This window comes from Varanus komodoensis, unplaced genomic scaffold (genome assembly GCF_004798865.1).
Source record: "Varanus komodoensis strain SLA01 unplaced genomic scaffold, ASM479886v1 scaffold15, whole genome shotgun sequence".
Classification (NCBI taxonomy): Eukaryota; Metazoa; Chordata; class Lepidosauria; order Squamata; family Varanidae; genus Varanus; species Varanus komodoensis.
Window position 1 is genome coordinate 14534629 of NW_025335440.1, and position 19046 is coordinate 14553674.

Below are 19046 nucleotides of genomic sequence, written 5' to 3' on the forward strand. Positions count from 1 at the left end.
AAGGCTGCAGCAGCATTTGGACCCAGTATATTACCACACCAATTCAACCCCTTGCTCCTCCCCAGGATTTCCTAGCAAGTGAGCATACATAAGATTGTATGGTAAGGACATTAAATTAAGAAAAAAAATCTCCCCTGCTCTCTTTTGAGGTGGAGGTTAACCCCCCTCCATTTTTATTTTACAAATCCTCAAAGAACTCCTGTATTTTAAATTAGTTTGGACAGTTCTTTCAGTGTCTCTGCTTTGAAAATATTAGAAACTTTGAAATACAGCCTTTCTGCTGTTTTGGTTGATTTGGGAATTAGCACTTGTGCACAGCTGCTGGTAAGGATTGGGCAAATGACTTCTTCTTTTTTAAGCATTAAATATGAAGGTTTTGCTCACAGAAAAGATATCGTAAATCTCTCTTGGCAAAATACAGTTACTATCAAGTTCTCATGAAAAATTTGTAATCGTTTGTTCTTTTTCTCTGAGTGAAAACTAAACTCTAACTTCATCATAATACTGCTGAATAGGATAGAAAACTCACTAGACATTAATTTCAGCGAACACTGTCATAAAATGAGTTATTAAAAAGATGCAGCCCATAAAATTTCTCAAGGGCAAAAAGAACAATTAAATTGAAGTCTGTGCCTGTCAAAACAATACAAAAATGGTTTTCAGTTTGATTTGTGTCTATGCAGCAATTAACCTGTTATTATACAAGTAATGGAAAGCGCAGACAATAAATATCTAGAATCAATTTATTACCATGGAAAGGTATGTTCTCCTTTTAGAAATGCATGCAGGACAGAGATATTTCATTTAGTCTGAAAGCTTGAAAACTTACCTTGAAACATACTTTCTAGACATCCTCATTATTCCTACCTCTACTTTGAGGTTTACTTTCCTTAGTTTCTCAGTTGCAGTTTGACACAGTTTGAACCTACCAAGTTGAGAAGGCTGTTGAGAAGGTGTTACTGTTGCTATTAGGAGCATCAATTTCCAAATTTTAGTATTTCTGTTTAAAATTATGAATGGATTTCCTCCCATTTTCCAAGCAGCACATGTCACTTCCAAGTTTGCAAGTTGTCCCTCGTATTCTCCACCCCATACAAATGCTTTAACCCCCAAATGCAGGGTTTCAAACAACCACTGGGTTGTATCCAGGTGGAATATTTTCCTTATGACTAACCTAAGTATCATTTCTTTCAATGGGTTTACTCTAAGGGTGACTAAATCTAGATTCAGACCTCTGTTTGGGACAGCTATTTAGTGCTACTCCTTGAATCACAAAAACACACAATGTACTCGAGATACAAAAACTACTACAATATGGGAATTACCTCTGCAGGGAAAGCCCAAACACATTCCTTTAAGCAGTATTCATAACGAACTCCTTTCCAAAATTGGTTTCAAAATCACTTTAAGGCCGGAATCCTATGCATACTTTACTCGGAGCACTGAATACAGTAGAAGTATTAATTCCCCCTGCTTTTCAGAGCTTCCTTTTGGGAGCATTTATTGTTGAGGATAATGTGGTTCCCCAGCAGTTCTAAAGGCAAACCAGTACACAAATATTCACAAATTCAATAGCTGGGAATAAAGAAATTTGCACACCTGCCAGAAACTTGTGGCAAGTGGTTTAAAACGGAGCTGCAGAAATGAAATTGATTAGGCAATGCTCCCCATTTGGGACAGCCATAAGCATTAGGAAAACTGCTGATCAATTCTCAGTGGCTGGGAGAAAAATAGGACCCCAGCTAAACTCTTGTGAAGCTAGAAACAGAAGAGGGGGACAGACAGCAATGAAAAGTGGTTGGATTGGGGTGGGAGAGTTGAGACAGGTATTGCTTGGACGCATGCTGGGCTACCAGTGGGAGGATGGGGGGGGGGGGGGTGAGCCTGACTGTCTGTTGGGTGTACCTTGGGTTGGTCAGCAGAGCAACCCATCCGCCATGGCTTATTCACGGGGAGGCTTAAGGGGATGTGTGAATATGCCCATGAAGAGGAAGGGGTGATGCATGGCTGTGCACAGTGCACACTTTCTGGGGAGTAAGCCCCACTGGACAGCGGGAGTAGACAATGCGTAGGATTATGCTGCACAGCCTAATAGGATTGAAGTGTCTGCAGGGGAAAGCAAAGCCCCATCAACTATCTCTGCTAGGTGCCTAGGCAGGGTTTAATCCATATTTATGATATATCAACAGTGCTGCCAGAGGTGGAATTTCCTTCTCTTCCTTTTAACAGCATCCCCACCAGGCCCCTGAAAATGCTACATAGAGAGTTAGAAAATGTTGCTGAATGGAATGAACTGTGGGAAGGAGAGACAGATCTCCCAAAATTGGGCAGAGGGATCCTCCATGAGCAGGTCACTTCCATTCATGGAAGGAAGATCCTGGATCCAACCATGTGTGTTTATCTTCTCTGCATTCCATTCTTCCTCGAAAGAAGTCAGAGCAAAATACATGAACTTACTTCATTTTAGCCTCATATTCTCACTATGATGTAGGCTGCGCTGAGAGACCATGACTTGCTGATTTAGTGTGCTTTATAGCAGAGTAGGGATCAAGATTCTTGACCTTCTGGCCACCACAGCCCAAGCCCAACACAGTCACTCTTATACTACACTGGCTTGCAAATTACTCTGCACAGCATCCCTGAGTTCCCAAAACAACATGGCCTATTAACTGCTGATTTTACATGTTTTAATTTTGTATGCCAGCTTGAAAGAACTTTACTCTTAAAAGGCAGGGTAAGCATAATTTTACTAGCACATAAAATAAAAGTTATCTCCTGGGTAAAACTGAAGGGAAGCTCAAGTAGAGAAACCAGAGTTTAACTAAGGTCACTGCCTTCTTCTCTAGAGCAATCTTCCTATGACGGTAATCCTAAACCAGCAAATTTGGCCAGATGTTCCACTGAGTGCAGTGGGACCTTCCTTGAATTACACATTCAAGGCCATAAAGGTGCTCCTTTTGTTCAGGCTTTGTAGATACTCACCATGTTCTGAACCTGAAATTTCCCCTTATTCCAGCTAATCGGTGCAGTTCTCTGGACCAGTGGCAATTCGCAGGAGCAATGTGATTGCATGTACATTCAAATCAAGGATCCTTACTAAAGGTGTGATTTACCCCTGGCTGAGCTAAAGTAGCATTCACATATTCACATGCTCCATCAATGGAACACAGCAGGGATAAGTAAGTAGTCCCAACCCGGCACCTACTTTTGTAACCCTTTCAGGATCCCCCGATAATGCTCACTGATGCAGCCCATTTGCTCAGCTGTCATCAGAAATCCTTTCAAGCCAGCTAACGCCACATTCTGTTTCCAGTTCTAACCTTCTATTTCTTGTTACTTCCTTAAAATCTGGTTCGATTACATTTTGTGGGGAGGATTTATTTATTTACTTACTTATTTCAATTTCTATGTTGCCCCATAACCTGAAGGTTCTCTGGGCAGCTAGGTTCTCTGGAAAAATGCATAGACATTCCAGAACCCACGTGCTACATCCCAAGCTTACTTGTTCCATGTCATTCTCTTGGCCTAAACTAATTTACTTAAAAAAAAAAAAAAATAGGACATTCATTGTTAGATGTGTATGCCTGAACTTTCAGAAGCCAGTAGCCTTCAATAATCCAGTCTCAAACCACTTAGGGCTTTGAAGGTTGATACCTGCATGTGGATACCTGCACATGGCCTGGTAGCCAGTGGAGATGGTAAAGCACCAACCTGGTATGATCACACTGGCCAGTCCCTGAAAGCAAACTTATTCTGCTTTGGACCAGATGAAGCTTCCGGGCCATTTTCAAAGTCAGCCCCATGTACAACCCTTTGTGGTATCCAGCCAAGCCGTTATCGGAGCATGAATGACTTCAGTGAACCCATCCCTGTCCAGATAAGGATCTAGTTGATCTACCCTGAGCTGAAATCAGGGTCTCCATACACGGAGTCCACCTGTGCTTCTAGCGACATTGCTGGATCCAGGAGCACCCCAAATTCTGAACATCATCCTCTAGGGAACGTGCAACCCTCTCCCAAACAGGCTGGGTATTACTCATATGGGCAGGCAAACCAACCACTAATAGAACCTCTGCGTTGTTAATGATATCAAACTGATTGTCACACACACACTCATGCATGCACACACATTACGCACAGACACTTTCTGAAAACATGTGAACATCTGCAGTTCAACACATCTGGGGGGTGCCAAGATGGGGAAGGAAGGACCAAAACACAAGTCTTTTGGCAGAAGCCTTTGACTGCTGCCTTACTTCTGGGTAGATGTGCATTTCTAAGAAAACGTGTGTAAGATTGCAGTGACAGTCTGATGCACCTAGAAGTCAGATTGGGCAGACTCAGGATCAGTCCTCTACTCAGCCAGCCATGAACCTGGATCAACCATTCTCTCTTTCCAAGCTACCTTGGAGGGCTGGGAGAATGCTCTCTGTCATTCCATGCTCCTTAGAGGCAGGATGGAATAGAAATGCAACAAATGACATTTCAACAAATGAATTGAAACACAGACTAAGAAGAGAGTCTATACTTTTCCATATTTGTCATTGCAATGCTCTTCCCACTCCCAGTTCTCACATATGTGGGCACATGTGCATGCTTGTGCAAACACACATGTATGTGTATTGTCGGACAATGGTGTGCAAGCCATGTGAAATAGGAGGTCCTTGTTAATTAAAACAAAATCCTACAAAAGGCTTTTTAAAGGTTCTGATTCAGAGCACCAAGAACAATGTAATTTCTTTTTACCGATCTGTTTTTCTTTCTTTCTTTTATGTGGTAGACATATATTCCTTTCCTGTTTTAAACCCTTGAGCATATTTATTGTTTGAAAAGACTGAAATGTCATTTATTTACACTGTGAGCAGATAGCGTTGGTTGAGGCACTTACTGGTGGAAAATGTCACACTTTTCTATTTGTTTTGCGATAAACTTCTGTTCTACTAGTGCTCAACGCTAGAGCAAAATGTTATTTTTAAAACAGAGGCAGTAACGGAAAGGAAACGGTCGTATTTGCAACACTTTCTCCCCTTCTTCAAAGCATAATAGATGGCCCACAATGTACCTGATACTTTTAAATACATGCTCATTTTTGGAAGCCAGAGTGTGGAAATACGGCTTTGTCCATGGGGTACTCACCAAGACTCCAGGCTTTTCCACTCGAGACCACTTTACTGAGGGGTTCTGCATCCAGATACTTAGTGAGATTAAGAGTGGCTCCTTTACACACGTTTTCTTTCCCCACTGGGGACGCATTTCTCTGCCTTTCTAAATGTTCCATTACACAATCACAAGGTAGCTGCAACGCAGTGGAATTGCAAAGATGCAGCAGCATTTTCTGTTGGTTCACTCAACCATTTGGAGATCTTAGCAAGTTTTCCTCACTTGAAAAAAAAAAAAAAAAAGCCATGGAAATCCTTGGAAAGCAGGAGGGAGGCCCTAGAGCAGTGGTCCCCAAACTTGTTTGGGCTGCCACCCCCTTTCCTCTTGGGCAACAACCCTAATGTTCTCATGCCTCTTTCTCTGCATTAGGTCTATTGCTCTACTGCAAATTTGAATCAAACAGTCACTGCCCCCTGGATTTTTCTATTGTCCCCAGGGGGGTGCTACCACCCACTCTGGGAATCACTGCTCTAGAGGGTAACAATATCATGTAAAGCCCCAGCAAATTGACAAGAATGAGGAACCATGAGCACACAATAAATTACTACTACTACATTGAATTTTATCTTGCCTTGTTTATACCTTGCCTTTTGCAAGGAACCCAAGGCAGCTTACCCAGTTCTCCCTGCCGTTTTATCCTGTGAGGCGGGTTAGGCTGAGAGTGACTTGGAGAAGACAATTATGTTAGGGAAAGCTGAGGGAAGAAGACAAAAGGGTCAACGGACCAAATATCAGATGGAGTGACTCCAAAAAGGAAGTCACAGTCCTGAATTTGGAAGAGCTGATCAGAGCTGTCATAGACGGGACTGTGTGGAGGACTTCCATTTCATTTATGTGGTTGCTGTAAGCCGAAGACAACTTGATGGCACATAATGCACACACAAGCAACTGGTTGAGCAGACCACAACCCAAATCTCCAAGGTCTTCAGTCCAGCACACTAGCTGCCAGAAGAAGCCATGACAGCCAAGCCAAGTATCGGACACAAATGAGTAAAACAATACCTTTACAACCTGCTGTAAAAGACCAAGAGGGAAGCTTCTTCATGAAAGGATGATGGGAACAGAGAAGCAACAGGGAGCTATAGTTCGTGGCCTTCCCAGACACTTCTCCACTGCTAAACTACCTTCTACAGGACCCACCCCTCTGCAGTGCAGAGGCCGCTTGGAAGAGGTGGCACCACAAGGCATGGACTGTGAGGCCCAAGCACATGGCCCCACAGCTCCTGCTCTCAGGAGGTGGTCCAAGGGAGGCTACCCAATCTGTTACTGCTCACCCAGCAAAATCACAGCCAGGAATTTAAAGGAAAAGAGGTAAAAATGTTTTATAATGCAGACATGCAGCTTAAAGAGGGGGACTTACTGACATGCCAGCAGCAAACCAAACAGTCAGCTGTTGCCTTTACAAAAACTAAACAAATTTACAAACCAAACTGTGAAGGAGTAGGAAGGAAACTAAGCAATATATCTAACCTAATATATAGAAGTGAGGTGGAAAAGGTTGATGACATATCTTGCTGCATGTTTAGATATCTTTTTGCAGGGCAAAACAATGTGTTCAAACCACTTTGTGTGGCCAGAATGTGTGCACAACTTTTCAGCCCTGCATGCAAACGCACATGTCCACGCCCACACAAATACACACTCTCCATAGAGCCATTTCTTCCACACAGAAACAGAAACAGGGGCAGGTTCGCATGTGATGACAAGCCACAGAGGAACCTGCAGGGCCTGGCTTGGTCTTAGGTTTGAACCCAGCATTGATAGTGACGCGTGGCACATTTGGTCTCCATGCAACCTAACAGAGAAACAATGGCTTCTTGCAAGCCTTCCTTGTGTCATCAAGGCTTACTTTCTTGACTCAACCTGGAAACCGCGCGCCTGTGCATGGTAACCACAGCTGCAGCAATGAGGGCTTGCCGGCAGTGGGGCATCGTGTTGCACTGCCTCGAGCAGCAGTGACTGGCACCCCCCTCTGTCGAAGTCGCTCTGGAGCGGCATTTGGTTAGTCTGCTGCATTTGCACACTGCCGTCTTCCTAGGCGAGCTGATCGGCAGGCGAGAAGCACATCGGCAGTGCTTTCAACCAAAAGGGCAAGTGTCCCAAGCCCTCTCCTCCACGTGCCTCCCGCCCTCTCCTCCACTCTCATCTTATCCCAACCAATCCTTAGGAGTCTTAACAAGCCCGGCTGTCCCTTCCCCATTACCACACAGCTGAGGAACACTGCCCTGATGCAGATGCCCAGATAGGCACCCTTGGGAATGTCTGCCTGGCGGGACTCTCTCCCTCTGCCCCTGGGACAGGCGCCTACACTGATGCCCTCCATGTGCCTGGCTGTGGGTAGAGCCCAGGTAGGGTTAGGAAAGGCTGGCTGAAACCCTAGACCAGGGGAGGGCAACTTGGAGGGTGATTTTCACTCACTGAACACCTGCCTGGCTGCACTTCCCTTCCCCACCATGCTAAAAACATAGATAAAAAAAAAATATTTCAAATAGTGTCCAGGGATACTAGAGAGCACTAAAAGGGTAAAAATGTCAATTCAAGAAGTCCAAGGGGGCTACCAGTCCACCAGAATACAATCAACCTTCAGGGCCATCTCAATTACAGAAAAAGCCCAGCTGGTGCCAACTTTGTTATCTTTCGGCACCAGGTTAAGACCATGTCAGCCTTCCCCAATTTTGTGCCTTCTGGACACGTTTGGACTTCAACACCCAGAATTCCCAGACAATGCCCTGCTGGATAGGAATTCTGGGAGTTGCGGTCCAAATGCCTCTGAAGGCCACCAGATTGTGGAAGGCTGCCCTATGCCAAGTCCTTTAACAATCCGGAGCAGCGCATGGAAGGGACATTCTGCCAGTTCTTTAGCTGGTTGAGTTGTAGTAACCTATCCCAGCTATTTTTTTACAAAGTTAGATCTTTAAATCTTTGTAATGAAACTTGATGATGTTCTCATCGTTCACATTTTCTATTTTATGGCATTTTCTGTGCTGTAAACTGCTGTTGCTTCCTGCATAAGGAGCCTACAGGCAGTGCAGCTCACAGAAATCTATTGCTGTTCTCTAAGGCAGGGAAGAAATAGGACTTCAAAGGGAAGGGGGAAAGCAGCACTGTGTGCAGAAGGAGAGAAACAGCTCAGAGGAGAGAGGAGTGGGCTTATAATAAGGGATGGGCCACGTTTGCCTCCATTCCTGATCATGTGGCTACTTTAACCTGAGCTTTGAGATGTTGGTGTACACTGGTTTTGTTGTTTCGACTTGGACCAATAATTTAAAGGAAATGAAAAACAGTTTTACAAGTGAATGGAGCTCTGCCCAGTTTGGGATGCAGGGTATTCCTGGACACCATTTTGTTCCGTTTCATCAAAACGACACACAGGCATATGCGAATTACTGTGCCCACACCGCAGGCAGTTGTCTCACCTTTAAAACCCACTCTTTTGGCATTCTTCAGCCGCTCCTGACACTTTATTTCCTCCTCAAGGATTTCCAGATGAAACCTGCATTCTGGATGAACACCATTTACCTGTTAATGAACAGAGAAGCTGTTGGTGTTGATTTTAGTCAAAGCATATAATGCTCCAGATAAGCAGAAGCGGAACTTTACAAATATTGTGAAATGAATAAAACAAGCCCAAAGGTAACATATTTATATATTGCTTTGTGTTCAAAGCAGGTCACATAATTGTCTCAGCAATTCTTAAAGAACCCTGTCAGGCAAGGTACAATATGTCAAACCGAGAGTCAGGGCAAATCTGGCCCTCCAGGGGTTTTCTTGGAAGGCTACCCTCTTACTGCTGACATCCAATCATTTGCTGGTTTCTGGGATTTGGGCAGTTTCTTCTCCTTTCTCCCAAGTCCTAATTCTGGCAGCAAGAGTTGTAGTTCACGATCCTAAGAATGTGTCTGGCTGGGGCATTCTGGGAGCTGTGATCCTTCTCTCTCTCCAAACAAGCACAGGAACAGTCCTTGCAGGAAAATGGGTGGTATAAATATTAGCTGATACATGCTGGTATTTTAGCCCCAGCCCTTTTGCCTTTGGCTCAGTCCATCACGACTGATGGTGCTGCCTCTGAGAGCTTCTCCAAGTCCTCAGCCTTGACAGCTCCAGCCCTCCAGACAGAAGACACGTCTGCATTGTTAGCTGCAAATGGCACGCTGACTGTAATGGAGGGGTTTGGCCAGCTTGGCATTCTGGCTATCCTGTTTACAAGGTTCAGAAGTCGGAAAGGTCAATAAAGCCAGACTGTTCTACTTCCAGTTGGGCCACTCCAAAAGCGTTTGCGCAAGCTGTGGTGGCTGGTGCACCCTCCTAGGTGACCCAAAGGTCTTTCCCAAGGGCAGAAGTCTGGAAAGAGCATGCCATTTATGGCCAGCAGCTTGGGTCATGGCACAGGGAAGAGTACAACAGTGGAAACCTGGTGACTCCTTCGTCAGTGGAGCTCCTCATCCATTGCAGCTTTTAGGCTGAGCTTTACAGAAATTCTCCATGGTGCGTCATGGCGGTGAGCCTATTTTGAGCATGGATCGCAGCACCATGGAGAGCTCCTTATAAAGCCCAAAGAGGAGGTTCCAGTGGATGGGGAGCCCGACACACACAGAAGTCACCAACCTTCTCTGCAACGCCAACATTCTGGTTAATGGTGAGGTGATTCAGCTGTTTGGCTGGGGAACTTGGGGAACTCGGGTGCTAGTCCCCACTTGGACAAGAAAGTTACTTGGTGGCTTTGGGTCACTCACTCTCAACCTAACTTACTTTGCAGGGTCAGTTTGAGGATCAAATGGAGTAGAGGAAGACTATGCAAGCTTCCCTGGCTTCCTTGCCATAGGAAACAAAGTGGGATATAAATGCAGTGTAATCATAACAGCATTGTCTCTTGACCACTCGTTCCATTTTTGCGCACACTTTTCTGCTAAATCAGATTTCAGAAATCAGGCAACCTTGTTGTTCACAAGCGGTATCAGATGAAGCTTTGAAACAACTCTCTTCTGAACAAAGAAGCACGCTTAATTCCTGCCCTGAATGCTCCAAAGTGAACAATGCAACCCCAGGTGACAATCACAGCACATCGCAGGCCTATCTGACCATATCGATTGGAGTGACTCACTGCTTTTCAAGGAAAGATGAAATAATTACGAAGCAAGGAAACACACGCTTTTACTAGCAGGATGGAAGTGTTTAACAGGGGTGAGATCCTGGCCACTTAGCTTAAAGAACCTAAATGCACATACTTTATTTTGTTAACTTTTTACCCTCTCTTCCTATTTCTCTTATTTCCTGAAGGATGCAACGATTCAAACAACATAGCCTAGCTTAAGCCAAATGCTAAGAGAGGGAAAATAGACTGTGATGTGAAACGTATGCTTTACACATCTGTGTGTCTGGCAGCTCTTCAAATCACAGAAGCATTGACAAATTCAATTTCTAAAATGTATTGTGTATTTCTTTTCAAAATGTATACCACACTGTCCTTTTGGAAGAAATCCCGAGCCAGCTAACAATCAACCAGCCTTCTCCAGCTTGTTTCCCTCCAGATATTTAAGACTGTAGTTCTGAGCATTCCTGAGCATTTGCCATGCTTGCTGGGACTGATGGGAGACGAAGTCCAAAGACATGAGGAGTGCATCTACTTGGGGAAAGCTGGCTCTGAGGCAACACCAGGAAGTCCCGAGTTTGACCCCTGAAATTGCATATTAAGGGATTAGCAAGCAGGTGAAAGAGAGACCCCTGCTTGAAATGAAGGAGAATTGGAGAAATGCTGCTGATCAAAGCAAATAATTCTGACTTAAATTGGCAAATACAGTATGAAGTCAGACTATTAAGCTACAATCTGCAAAGAACCAAACATGTAAGCTCTGGGATTCCAAAAGGCTTAGAAGTCACTCTTTTTTCTTGACACTTGCAAAGCTATTTACTAGCTTTCCAAAATTTACAAAAGAAGATGACATGGTTATTAACAGAGATTAAGTTGTTTCTTGCAGATAACAGGAAATCATGGAAAGGTAGAGTTGGAAGGGGCCAGTAAAATCATCAGATCCAAGCCCTGCTCAAGGCAGGACTCCAAGCTAAAACAGCCCATGGGGTGCAACTAAACACACTTTTGTGATGGTGTTGACAATAGGACTTGAGCTGGATGCACTTCTGTATGGAACAGCTAAGCCCACTTTCTTAAGACACCACCGTGATCATATGAATAGGACCTTGCATAGGAAGAAAAACCTAAAGAACACGTCACAGAAAGGGTTACGTCCCTCCACCATGCACTTGATGCATGCCAAGAGTATATAGGCTTCCAGGCTTATACAAGTGAACACCCATTAAGATGATTATTTAAAAGAGAAATTCCAAAGCAAGATCAGTCTGCGTACAACTGGTGAATGATAAATCTCAATGCATGCATGTGTTAATTAAACAATGTTTTAAAATAGTTGTCCTTGTTTTCTCTTTAAATAATGTGGTTGAAATGTGCTATAGTGGTTTAGCCAATATGCTTGGAATGCTGGTCTGCCTGATATGCAGAACACACTCTTTCCGAATATTCCTTGCATGCCCCATTATGTAAGAGCACATTCATTTTCCATCAAATCAACCAGTTTAATTCCTCTGCCCTCAGGAGAAAATTGAAGGCCTTCAGGAGCCGAGGGATCTCATGTCACACCAGAATGGAGTTCACCATACTGCGTACTCAGGGGTTTGGAGTAATTTCTCCATGTGTCTTATTAAAAGGTCATTTCAGTAAGTAGGGAATACAGACTGGCGTTACATGCTGAACTGTAGTCATTAAGGTACAGTATGATTAAACCCAGCTTTTAAGGGGTCAGAGAGGAAGCAATTTGGCACCAACCCAACATTTCTGATGTGCACTGTTTGCCAAGTTTGGTACTGACCATGCAGTGAATGGGTGTGAGACCCTTTTATGAATTTCTACTTGATGGGTGAATTAAACAGCAATCCAGTAATTCTCCTTAACTGTATCAGGGCGCAGTTCTATGGTCCCCAGGAGGCAATCCTAGGGGGCATAGATTTTTCCAGTTTGCCCTCTCTATAAGCAGGAGGAGAACTGTGTCTCTAAAGTTGGAGGCCTGTACTTCCTCTTGCAGCTGTGGTAGAAAGGATGGTCACCAATGCTACTCTACAGGCAGCAATATGAAAGGGGGAGAGGGAAATGGGGGGATTCTGGAAGCGCCTCTGGATCTTCTGGATCCAAAACCCTTAACAGAACCCGAGAACAGGAGACAGAATGTATGTTGATCCTAGGGCAGGCACACTAGCACACTAGTTTTCCTTCCTCTGGGACTGAGGGGGAAAGAAAGGGGGGAAATGCCACCGCCTCCACCACATATGGGCACCCACCTCGCAGGGCTTTGGGGGTGGGAGTTTGTGTACTGGGAATTCTCTGTCTGGCTTGCTCCACCCAGGCTCAACAGCCTGATTCTATTTGTGCTCGACTTGGCTTAGGTCTGAGTGAACATGTGTAGTATCATGGCTTTCATTGTGTTTTGCTTCTGAGTATTTGTGTGTGCTGGATTTCAAAGCACTGTTAAGCCACTATTCAGTCTGCATAGGGATACAGGCGTGTGTCCCCTTACTTACTTCTAAGTAAACGTGCAGGGGATTTGTATATCCATGTGGGTCACCCCCCACTTCCCCCCCCCCCAGGAAAGGATACATAAGAACAGCTGCGTGGAGAAGGTTGTATTTTCCATTTTGAAGTGCTTTTTGGCTCTGTTCACCGCTGGTATTTGGATCCTGACACCTTCTCTGAGATTGGATTCAGCTTCTGAGCTGAAAAAAATGCGTCCCTCTCCAGGGGCCAGCAATAGATGTTTAGGATAAGATGAGTACAACAACGTGCCCTGCATTTTTTAATTAACGTCATGCTGCAGTCTTGTACAGCATAGAATTCCAGAGGAGACCTGACAGCTAATGAGAACGGTGAGGAATGATACGTCTGGCATTCTAGAGTCACTTCAAGCATTTTAGAATTTAGCAGCAGAGATGAAGAAAGCAGCAAAAGTGGATTTCAAAAGGCAGACAGGGTATACTGACAGCCCTCCAAACCCTGCTTTTGACATAGATAACTATGTTGATCAATGCTACACTCACCTCTACTGATATCTATGAGATGCGGGGATACCATAACAGAACAACAATGAAAAATGTTTAAAAAGGGATGTTTGCTCCGTTGCTCAAGGCAAGCAAAAATCTCTTCCACATAACTGGGCAGGGAAGTATTTAAACAGAACAGCTTCCTAGCCCTGCTTCCCTGTTGGGCCACGAATTAATACTGAAGATATATAAAAGGAAGCAGGTGATTCTAGTGGGCTGGTAGCTTGAGGGAAATATTTACTAAGCTGAGAGACAATTTGTCCAGAAGAACTTCCTTTGAATAGGAGTGAGTCATTCCATGCAGCCCTTGGCCTAATTTCTAAAGTCCTCCACATGAATCCATTCTGTATCTCTGGTAAGAGCAACCCGTCTCTTCCTTGGCAGCCTGATGCTTAGGAAAGAATGAGGAGGACAAAAAGAAAAGGGAGGCACCTCTGTTTTGCTTCTGGACTTGCTCACTGCTGGCTCCAGTTCTACCCCTGCCACCAGGCAGCCTTCTCTACCCCAAGAGTTTATTCATGAGGGAATCCAACCCTCAACAGAACAAAGGTTGCCCACCCCTGCCAAAGAACCCTAAAATAAAAAGGAACACAATGGAAGCGGTCTGCTCCAGTCCCGTCTTAATATAAAAGCATTCTGGAAAGGACGGAACAGCCTCATACAGAGGTGGAATCCATCTCATACAGCATTGTTGACTTGGATTGTCAGTGGTTCCCTCCAGGACACTGGAAGAGGGTGTTCCCCAGCCTTGCTATTGGTGATACTTTCACAGGCTGTCCCAAGGAGCTGAAGCTGGGTGGGGAAAGGATAAGCTCCACCACTGAGCCATGGCCTTGAATTACTTTCAGGGAGGAAAGCTACAAAGGCTCCTTTTTGCAGTAGATCTCCTGTCTTTTTTGGACATGATAAGAACCCTTTCAAATCAGACTTGAGTCTTATGGGATCTGCTTGGCTTTCCACTGGGACCCCACGGTCTGCTGGCCAGAGCCAAATGCTACATAGTGATGCAGGAGCACAGACCTGAGATAGCTGTGTGCATATGATCTTCAGCCCCAGAATGAGAACTCCTGCCCAAATCCTTTCCCACACATATTTCTGCTCTTTTCCTTCCGAGCTTTCCTAAGATGACAAATTTATTTCAGGAGAGGAACTTATGCTGTCACTGTTGTTAAACTTCTGGGAGTTGGAAACCCTTACTGATCTACTGCAAATCAGTGCGGTGTAGTGGTCAGGAGCTTGGGACAAGGACTCAGGTGATCTGGGTTCTAGTCCCTGTTCAGTCATGGAGTCAACTGGGTGACTCTGGGTCAGACACAGACTCTCAGCCCAACCCATCTCACAAGGCTTGGATCAGAGCGAGAGCAGCAGGAGGAGAGTACTGTAAACTGCTTTGAGTTCATTGTAAGAAAAAAGTGGGATATAAATCCAATTAAAAAAAGACATAAATCACCCAGAGATATATCAGTAGTTGATCCACCTTTTGTCTGCTCCAGATTTATTAACATTCTTGTTCTGTGGACAATGAACATAAATAAATACAAAAGGAAATAGATCAGACTTCCGCCTTTTCTGATTCCAAGCTCCTGTAATCTAAGTAATCTTTCTGGTGGAATTGAGAATCTAAAATCAGTGAAGGATACTTGGAGTTTGTTTTGCAGGGATGGGATTTTGTCATTGGCAGAGTACATGCCGGACTGCACAGAACCCCAGGTTTAATCTCCAACGTTTTCAGAGAAAGGTCAGATGGTGGGCTATGGAAACTCAGGACAACTATCTCTAACTGGATGTGTTGAACAATGTAACCCATCATGCAGAGTCTGAAAAAAATCTCATTTTCCCCACTCTTAAGAGAAAAGAGAGTGCACTTAATATACAAAAGTAAAATTGGCGGATCACATCATGATCGAAAGAATCCATAAACAACCAGGAGCAGAGATCCTGCTATACACTCTGCTCATGATACACACACTAAAAGCATCTTGCAGCCTTACAGCTAAAAGGACCCCTCTGCATGTTCATAATTCACTAAGACTGGCTTCTCGCCCCCTTCTGCATCCAGCACATTTTAATTTTAATCTGAGACTAGCCCTACCCATATTCTTTGCTTTCCCAATTGATTCTCAGCTGCCCTTTTATCTTAAACAACTCTCCCCATTCTTCTTTGGTGTCCTAGGCTTGGAAAAGGCTCCCTAGATATCTGCACCAGCCTTCTCCATCCCAGTGCCCTTCACATGATGAACTACAGTTACACCTATCAGCAGCTTGCTGAAGGACACCATGCCCCATTGATCAGCCTTGCAGTCCCTTCTAAAACGTGCCCGAGTTGCTTCATCCTCTCTCAGCTCGCACTGCTGACCCCTTAGAAGATAGGTTAAGCTGAGATAAAGATGACTAACTGCAACCATGGCATGAGAATCATGGCTAAGCAGAGATCTGAACTTGGATCTGACCTACTGAAAACCCAACAAATTGAAACCGATTGCTTGAAACTGATTCACATAGTATGATGTCGTTTGTCTAAACTAAGATTATCTCTGGGCTCTGAAGAAAACTGATAAGAAGAAAATGATGTATTTGAAGCATGGTGCTGAAGGAGAGCTTTTGAATACCCTGAACCAAAAGAAAGACAAACCAGTGGCTCCTAAAACAAATCAAGTCAGGACTTCCCCGGAAGCAAAAATGATGAAACTGAAGCTGTCATACTTTGGCACCACGAGAAGGCAAGACTCCCTGGAGAACACAATCATGGTATGGAAAGTTGAAGGCAGAAGAAGAGAAAAAACAAGGATGAGATGGACTGACCCAAAAAGAAAGTCACGACCTTGCATTTCCAAGAGCTGAACAGGACTGTTGGGAACGGACATTTTGTGGAACAGTCATTCATAGGGCCATCATAAGATGGAGATGGCTTGATGGCACATCACAACAAATTATCTCCATGTAGGAGGAGAAAGGTTCAATAATGGCATCCCACATATGCCTTGAAGAGGATGAATCCACTCCTCTATCTTAGAATGGTAGGCATGGTACCATTCTGCTCTCCGTGTGGCCCACACAGCTCATGCGTACAATTCTATGCAGACTTGGCTGAGAGTGGGACTTACTTCTGAGTAGACTGTTGAAGAGTGCCTTGCCAATAAGCTTTTTTGGTTCACTTGATGTGCATGATCCGTGGAATAGGAGATATACCCAGAATATCATCTAAAAAACAAAAACTTTGTCCCTAGCTTAGTTTTTGGCAGGATTCTTATAAAAACTTGCCAAGGACAGATTTGTGTGCTAAATACTATTTTTAAAAATTCTCCTTAGCTTATAGTTTATAATACCATTAAAAATATATTGTCTTTAAAGTGCCAGGACACTAGATTTCCCATTCCTATGCTTTTATTCCAGATCATTTGATCCATTGGATCACACCCTAGTTTCCTATTCAAAAACACACGGAATAGAATTTCAGCTCCCAACTATAGCAATGCATTGAAAGAACAGGAAATATCCCCCAGGTTTTCTCTTTAGCAATCTCAGTTTTGAGCTGAAAAGAGGCTTGGTATCATCCATTGGCATCAAATGATCTTGAGCATGCAGCCCATAATATATTTAGCCTGGGGCTTACTTTGAGTGTATGATTGGTGCTGAAAGTGGGCAAGGCGCATATTTGCAGTACTGATACCTAGCTGATTAATATTACGTCTTTTGACCTGACCTTCGTCAATGCATTGCAGGAAGATCCAGAAGTTTACAAGGATGGGGAATACCTCTGGGTGATGTCATCCTGCCCTGGGCTTGCTTTCCTCTGCTTCTAATGCTGAAATATGTGATCTTAGTGATCTTATGTGGTGGATTCCTCTCCAGTCAAGAGCGACTTCACCTTCCAACATCCTTCCCCACCTGTGCACTTGGCCAGTTAAATCTACATTCAAGCACTTTCTATAGTTACAATCCATGTCCACACGTTCCCAAGTTCCCCAAGCAGGTTGTTTGCTTTTAATACTGTGCTTCATATAGATATATAGGAGGCTGCCCAAAACAGTCCATCTAGCCCAGTCCTGTCGCCACAACGCAGCAGCCATTCTCCAGGCTTTCAGGCAAGATTCTTTTCAGCCCCACCGCACAGGAGCACACGAGGTCTTCTGCGTGCAAGCATGAGCTCCTCCACTGGCCACCGCCTCTCCCTAAGTGTGATGGGTGAGAACAGAGTGGTTGCCCCTTGATATTTTTAACCTGTTAGTTCCAGGCTCCATAAATGCCTGGCTGTGCACCTGAAGAAGCCATTCACAACTGGGATAGTGGTATGGAGTTTTGCCCGTGTGTGTGTTCCCTGCACAGAACATATGCCCCAAAACTGAGCAAAGCACACATGTGTTTGCCTTTTCAAATGTTTCAGCATCCTCCACCCAGTCACCTTTACACAGGTGCACACCCACCAGGCTCCCAGGCTCCTTACTAACAGGGAGACCTATGTTACTCTGCACCCTGCCCCAAGCTAGTGCAAACCACATGTGTGAGACTTCCGCTCCCATCCACCACAACCACTGGAGATCATGGGGGTTGTGGTCCAACACATCTGGAGGTCAGCATCGTGGGGACCATGGAGGGGGCCACGGAGGGCCATGCAGTTTGGGGGCCATGTGGGGGCCATGTTCGCATTTACTCTTCCCACTCCACATCTTATGGGGTTTTGCTCTGTACTCCCTTTCCCTTCTGTTTCACTTTGTGACCAAAGAAGAGGGCTAGTATGATCTGACTCCGAAAGCCCCCCACCCCATTACGACGCACGGAGAGCATGGGGGGTGTGGGGAGCGCGGGTAGCAGATGAAAAGAAGTAGGAGAAAAGTGGAAAGTTGCCGGGCTGAATTCTGAAAGGGCGCGGAGAACCAAGCCGCCTTCTACTTGACGCGCGGGCGGTAGCGGCGTCTGCTCAGCAGGTGAACTCTGCTCATGCTCAAGGGCCAACCCGCTCCCAGTTTTAGATTCTCGCCCTGGTCGCAGGCGCCGCGGCGAAATCGGCAGCTCCGGTGATTCCCCCGAGTGTTACTCACCAGCCCCAAAGTCCACCAGCAGCACGTCGAAAAGAGGGCGAGGAGCGGTAAGTTCGGCATCCCAGCCCCCACGCTCCGGAGAGGCGGGATCGGCTACCCTGCGCAGTGCGGAGCGGGGCCCCGAAGGTGCCGAAGAGCGGCAGCGATTCTCCGGCGGAGCCAGCAGGAGGCCCAGCGGGCGCGCCCGGTCCCGTCCCGTCCCGTCCCGACCCGGCCCGGCGGGCTGTGCTCCCAGGGCGCGCACGTGGGGCCGCCGCGCGCGCGCCTCGCCGAGCTCCGTCCGCGCCTGCAGCCCAGTCTGCTCCGCGGCGCTCAGGATGGATCGGGTGCTCCAGCTCAGCCCCCGGGACTCCTCCTCCGCCTCCTCCGGTGCCTCCTTCTCCTTCTCCGCCCTCCCCCTCGCTCTTCTTTTTACATTCTCTCCTTAGAGCCGGTGCATCTTTTGCGCTTTCCCTTTCCTTTCTTTTGCAGCAAGTGAATCGTAGCAGGGCTGCTTGCGTTTTTCTATGGCTCCGGAACAGGCACAATAGAATAAGTGCGGCGCTGCAATTTCCCTTTATTTCCAAACGTAGAGCAAGGGTGGGGGACCTCTTTCAACCCTCTCACCATTCCAGTGGTGCGCAGCGCCGGAAATGCTAGCATAACGTAGCCAGTAACGAAGCATTTCAACCTTTCAGAAAGGGGGCAAAATTGCACAAAACCCGAAAAACCCGCCAGGCAACCCGTGGTCACGAAAAGGGTCCA

The 19046-nt window shown here is 45.5% G+C and overlaps 1 protein-coding gene across 1 annotated transcript in view; it reads right to left on the bottom strand.

Annotated features, from left to right (window-relative positions):
• VIPR2 (vasoactive intestinal peptide receptor 2) overlaps positions 1-18438 on the bottom strand; it is a 57552-nt gene extending 39114 nt beyond the window's left edge. Inside the window, exons 1-2 of the mRNA XM_044424937.1 lie at positions 18303-18438; positions 8577-8679 (exon numbers count right to left, since the gene is read on the bottom strand). Coding sequence (XP_044280872.1) covers positions 8577-8679; positions 18303-18362 — 163 coding nt within the window. The 5' untranslated portion in view covers positions 18363-18438. The remainder of the gene's footprint in view (positions 1-8576; positions 8680-18302) is intronic.
• Positions 18439-19046: the final 608 nt, after the last annotated feature.